Source organism: Gymnoscopelus microlampas (assembly GCF_963454915.1).
Source record: "Gymnoscopelus microlampas genome assembly, chromosome: 2".
NCBI lineage: Eukaryota > Metazoa > Chordata > Actinopteri > Myctophiformes > Myctophidae > Gymnoscopelus > Gymnoscopelus microlampas.
In genome coordinates, this window is record NC_139939.1 from 17,572,941 (window position 1) to 17,579,674 (window position 6,734).

General features: G+C 43.6%; 1 protein-coding gene across 1 annotated transcript in view; it reads left to right on the forward strand.

Annotated features, from left to right (window-relative positions):
* The first annotated feature begins 4,568 nt into the window (after positions 1–4,568).
* The window catches only part of LOC311062478 (uncharacterized protein), an 18,186-nt gene continuing 16,020 nt past the window's right edge, over positions 4,569–6,734 (forward strand). Inside the window, exon 1 of the mRNA XM_084081535.1 lies at positions 4,569–5,577. Coding sequence (XP_083937661.1) covers positions 5,506–5,577 — 72 coding nt within the window. The 5' untranslated portion in view covers positions 4,569–5,505. The remainder of the gene's footprint in view (positions 5,578–6,734) is intronic.

Genomic DNA, 6,734 nt, shown 5'->3' on the forward strand with positions numbered 1-6,734 from the left:
TACATCTTAACCACGTAAGCCCTATATTTTCATCGAACAAATTAAAAAATCACACCCTGTGTGAAGGTAGCGGCACCTTTGATACATTTTGTCATCGATATGTGTTTATAATGTGTTTATAGCCACGTGTCACGTGAAGCCTGACCAATCACTTTGTTGACGGGTCTAACCAATTAGAGCGTTGACGGGTCTGACCAATCAGAGCGTTGACGGGTCTGACCAATCAGAGCGTTGACGGTGAACACGGACAAAGTCAGGTATAGAGCAGGATCCGCCGCTAAAAATTGCCCAACTACAAGCTCACAAGAGGTTGCGTATTGTAGCTTTTAGATCTGTGACTTTTTCACTGATGATGACATGCCCAAAAAAGGGACGCCCAGTTGAAAGAGGTTATAAAAGTACAACTGGGACAATACCTCTATCTAATACTTGGAACATGTATTAATTGAAGAATAATGGCCATTTTGTCGAACACCCATGCATGCCCAGGTCAGGTGACCCGGCTGGGATTGATCAGGTCCCAATTTCCATCCAAGTACCATGCACCAAACAAAGTTCAGAATTTAAAAGAAACAAAGTGACTGGTACCATAAACAATCTTAAGGTAGAGTAAGGCAGTCCACTGCTCTAGTATTTTTCAGCTTACTACACAGTTTTCAAGACATTGAGCTGGGAAGGAATGAGTAAGGACTGGAGTAGACACAGGATGAATTTGACCCTGGACCAAGAAATGGTAAGAAAGTTGTTTCATTAGGTTCATGCTAACCCGGTCAGTCCAAGACAAGTCCAGATAAATTATTGTTGCCTTAATAATTTTTTGTATCTCTACTCTTACCTGTATTCTGTGTTTCATGCCTACTTGTCACGGTTTGAGTCAGGGCAGATTGTAAGACCCAAGTGCAGGAGAGACGGAGGCAGAATAGATTAGATTAAAGGGTTTAATAACTCAAAAGACAGGGATACAAAGTAAGTGCTGAACTCAAGACAGGATCACACATAACAGTTTAACAATGAACTAGCAACCAAACACTGGGAACAGGGAGGTATAAATACACAAGGACTAACTAGACACAGGTGAACACAACTGGACAATCAACACTGGGATAGGCTAACAGGCAAACACAACACAGGTGACTAGGGTTACAATAATTACAGGGAGGCGAGACAAGACAGGTAACAGTGACTAAGCACAACAGGAAACAAGACTACAAAATAAGGTACAAGATTGTAAAGCAAAACCAAACACGGAAACAAGGACTGCAACATTACTTCAGAATAACAGAACATACAAATGGAACTACACCACATAACAGTCCTAATAAGTCTATGACCTTATAAGGGCAGCAAAGGTCCAAGGACTGAGAAATACAGTCAAAGTCCACGGCCCGAGGAGCGGACCGTGACACTACTGCTGTCCATCTATCTATCTATCTATCTATCTATCTATCTATCTATCTATCTATCTATCTATCTATCTATCTATCTATCTATCTATCTATCTATCTATCTATCTATCTATCTATCTATCTATCTATCTATCTATCTATCTATCTATCTATCTATCTATCTATCCATCTAAACTGCTCAACCATCAAGGTGCACATATTATTGGATTGTATACCTGCTTGCATTCCTGTGTTGGATTGGTGCGGTCTAAACTTGCTTGAGGCATCCTGACACCCGTTCACTGCCCTTATTTGACTTATTGTATTCATGCTGTATTTGAATGGGCTACAGCAAAATGTGTGTTGAGCTGGTGACCAGTGTTTGAACCCGGTTGGTGGAGACTGTAGAGGGAGGACAGTGTAAATTGGCCTTATTAATTACATCAGGAACTTGGAAGGGAAGTTAACACACAACCACAAAGGTTTTGAGATGAGGAGAGGAGGAGGAGAGGAGAGGAGAGGAGAGGAGAGGAGAGGAGAGGAGAGGAGAGGAGAGGAGAGGAGAGGAGAGGAGAGGAGAGGAGTGGAGAGGAGAGGAGAGAGCTTCAAAAGTACTTCAAAGGAAGTGCAACAGCCAAAGAGACATACAAACTCAAATAAACCCAGACAACAGACCATTACTCTTCTCATTAAATGTGACTGTGCCAACAGACACTTCCATATTAGCTGTCTGGTCTTGGGTTAAACAGGTTCTCTTTGTTAAGATAAACACATTAGGCCAAATAGAATGTGGTGAGTCTGGGGTCAAACTTTCTTTCAACCCAAATCAAAGTCAATTATTTATCAAACCGAAGTGAAACACACAAACAAGATAGATGTATAGCTCACATACTGTCTGACTAAAGCCTGATTTATACTTGTCTCTCGGTGTCTCGCACACTGTCCCCCTCATAAACAAATGCACAGCACACATTATGCACACACAAAAAGAAAGAGCACACTCACACACATGTCGACAAAGGCCTATCAGAACAGATAGGGGCATGACAGTAAACCTGGTCTCCTCTTTAAGTTCAGTGTGTGTGTGTGTGTGTGTGTGTGTGTGTGTGTGTGTGTGTGTGTGTGTGTGTGTGTGTGTGTGTGTGTGTGTGTGTGTGTGTGTGTGTGTGTGTGTGTGTGTGTGTGTGTGTGTGTGTGTGTGTGTGTGTGTGTGTGTGTGTGTGTGTGTGTTCTCATGGCATCCCTGAACAGGGAGGAAGAATGTACTATGACCCTTGGTTGGCATGGCGACAGACCCAGCCATGACCATGTGGTCTTTCCCATAGAATACAGTCATGCCTGCTGTAGATTACTTTATCAACGTAAGTACTTTAGTCCGGTATCATGGCATCTAACCACTTAAACCCTGTCGATCTGCTATTTTCTGCAAAAGCCTTCCCTACAATAAGGCTGCTGGCGTTTAAGTGGTTAAACCTGGCGGCCTTATTTTGGCCATTCAATAATTGTCGTGCATGGGGTTCGACAAAGGCCTATATTAATAACGCATGCTATATCTGCAAGCGAATGGCTCAAGCAAGCTCATAACTTTTACTTTGCAGTGATGCCAGCCATTGTTTTGCTGCAGTAAATGTCATAGTGAATATCTCATTGTGAAATGAATGCTTTGGTTGTGTTTCCTTTTCTCCCATGTCAACAGGGATATTGTTTGTTTGGGATATTACCGTAAGCCTAATTATAATATTAGGAAATTAATGAAGCGATTATGTTTCCTTGCAGTTTCAAATAAATGGGTCAAAATGTGCATGCCAGAAGTATAGCCTATGATTATGCTGCATCATTGTCATGAACTTGCTCATGACAATATGAGAGAAGACTTGCAGGATTGAATGAAAACTTATTTTATTTGTAACTAAAGGAGACATAAATGATAGGCCTACTTAAAAATGTGAATGTGGTGTGAATAGTCAGTTGTATCAGTAGTGTGGTGTATGTATGGATGTGTGAACACAATAATAATATGAAGAAACACTGGTTGTGGTTTTTGTTTGTCAGTTATTGTAAATTATAACTTTTGTAGAAGACTGTCTGTCTGATGATGTAATAGACTTAATAAGAACAGGAGAGAGAGAGAGAGAGAGAGAGAGAGAGAGAGAGAGAGAGAGAGAGAGAGAGAGAGAGAGAGAGCGCTTTCCATAACGCCGATATCCATTAACGTGTTTTTGTTTTTTTAATATAAAGGCAGCGTGTTATCGCATGAGATTTCATCGACCTGATAAACGCACAGTGCTTGTTATAATTCGGCTCACAGGCACTACACCATAACTTTCCCTTTAAGAGAGCACCCTCCAGCAGGCTCCCAAGCCTCCTCGGTCCTATACTCCTAATAAGGGCAGTGGCAGAGCCCTGCCTTCAAGCAGTGTTGCCAGATTTTGTGAGAAATAAGCAAGCAGGTCTATTAAAACAAGCCCAAAAGAAGGCCACATGAACACTTTGAGCCATCAGCTATTTGAAAATAGCCGACCTACAAGCTCACAACCCGTCGCGATATGACTGTTGTGAGCTTGTAGCTTGAGATATGCTATTCAAAGAAAAGTCTAGAAAAATAAATGTTTTTGAAACATTTTAAATAGGCTAGGCTACACAAATCTAGAGTGAGGGTACCCTGGCACAAATATTCTCAGATCTGTGGCCAAGTAGGCTACATGTTCATTTGGCATGTTTCATTGACATGAAAAAGTTTGATACCACTGATTATTAACATAACATAACAACATTTAGGAAAGTAGCCCAAATAAGCAACAATGCTTTAGAAACAAGCCCCAAAAAAGCGCAACCTGCAACTAACCAATATCTACAAACAGCTTTACAGAAAAAAAGGTTGGATTGACTTGTCCCTGCGACATACTAGCGTCATGTCCAGGGTGTATAGGCCTACTTGTACATCAAGCTGCCCCGCGCTATAGAAACAGGAGAAAGGCTCCTGTCCTATGGGCCTCATGGCTTGGCAAGGCTTACTACTACTTACAGAAAAAACAAGCCCAAAGTCGCTTATAATAAGCGGACGTGGCAACGCTGCCTTCAAGAGGCGGGTGAGGGGACGCGAAGGGGCCGCCGGCAAAACTTGAGGAGGGGAGGCCCGTGTGTTTCTATTTGGAAAGCTGCTCCCACCGGCCAACACGTAACCAGAGTGGCACGGCACCGAGGCGAGAACAACCTGAGCCCGCATGTACATGTAGTGCACACCGTGAACGGAGAGAGAGACATACAGACAGGCAGGCAGGGAGAGAGAGAGATCTATATTCACAGTCTAAAGTGAATCCCATTTGGATCAGAAATAATTTCACATTTGCTGCCAAGCATCTGGAGAATTACGCACGGACACCATCAATATTCCGCGGGACACAAACTTCCAACGGGCATGCTTTGAGATCATATTAAGATTATTATGATGGGCAGTTTTATATTATCCTGCGATTGTTGATTGAGAGGTCATCATAGCATCTGGATTGTTTTTTATTTTTATTTTTTTACTGGATTTTAGGCTGCAACAGCCAATAAACGCACCATGCACTTTGGAACGTGTGGACACGGCATGCTGTCATTTTAAACCACACAATTTGGAACTATAATTTGGGGAGCTTGTATTCGGACCCTGACCCATCGTTTTCTGTTGCGTGCGGGATTGTGTTGCTGTGCGTTCCGTAAACAAACAGCTTTGAACGGTCCGCTCCGCGCACCTGTCCTGTCCGACGGGGTATAGCCTAGATCCTTCAAGTCTCCTCTGTAACGTAACGTAACGGGACTCAGACGCAACACTGACAGTCAGCCGTCTAGCCTATAAGTGAGTCACCGCGTGAACAAATATCAAGGTACAAAAAAAAACTCTTTACGCGGTGACACATTTGGGATATTTACCAGTCTTTTTTTTCCTTTTCTTTCTTTTTTTTTTCATTTTGTTTATACATATTCACCAGTCAACCAACAAGCACGTAGTATAGAGGCTACGTCCCGTCCCGTGCTCCACCTGCCAAGGCTCGGGGACGCCGGGGGGTTAAGGTCTGCACACCGAGGTGCTAGATGCCCAGCCGGCCGCTCGCTGCTCCACAGGCTGGGCGGCAACATGAGCAAGGGGTTCCTGCTGCTGCTGCTGGCTGCGCTGACAGCGGCCTGCCTGCGGCTTGGCAGCGCTGAGGTAAGGACAGGTGTGTGTCTGTGTAGTTTGTGTGTGTGTGTGTGTGTGTGTGTGTGTGTGTGTGTGTGTGTGTGTGTGTGTGTGTGTGTGTGTGTGTGTGTGTGTGTGTGTGTGTGTGTGTGTGTATCTCACTCACAGAAATCTGCCATCTATTATCTATCTATGAAATAGATAGATAATAGATAGATAATAGATTATTTGTTAATTGATGCCGCCCTTAATCAAACTGACCATGCAGTAATAACTGGCTCATAGTCATTTATTTGGGGCATAGTCATTTAGGGCTTTATCTCTGTAATATCTCAAATGAAATGAGGGAAAGATTATGAGGTAGATTAACATTTTTTGGCAATCACAATAAGCAGGACAGCGAAATTATATCCATCCTCTTCAACTTTAGCTGGTACGAGACAGGTATCCTATTAGACCTACAGTACTGTATATAGGGGCATTCTGTAGTAAACATTCCACATCACCATTGTCCTCTCCATTAATCCAACAGCCCTCTTTGGTTGATGATTGTCACTGCTAAACTGCAGAGTTCTTGTGTGTGCGTGTGTGTGTGTGTGCGTGTGCGTGTGCGCGCACGTGTGTGTGTGTGTGTGTGTGTGTGTGTGTGTGTGTGTGAAGTGCGTGCGTGCCTGTTCCAGGGTGCGTGTGCATGCATAAGTGTGTGTAGTGTAGTGTGAGTGGGAGTATGCACGTTTGTAAGTGCTCTATAGCTGAGCACGGATTTTTTCTTTCAGTGTGTCCGTGCAGGTGCATGTGTTCATCTTTTTTCCCTCTTGTGTGCACTGGGACTGTTTTCCTTCACAAGTTTGTCTCTGCATAGTAACATTCCTTACGTATCGCGGGGAGAAGGAACGAGAGAGACAGAAAAACACAGACAGAGAGATGGAGAGAGTTGACAGAGAGAGTGGGGGTGAGAGCCAGGGGCTTGGCCAGAGTCCAGGGGCAGGAGTCAGCCTACAGTATAGACTAGAGCAACGGGCCAAAAGTCTTCCATCACCCGGGCTGCTCTCCTGACTGTCTCACCAGTGGAGCAGAGCACCACAGTCACATTATTGAACTCTGAGATTAGTACAAGCTCAGAGTTATAAATGGTATTTTACTGTGTACAGTTAAGGCTGTTTTTCCCTCGAAAGACATGTGTCTGT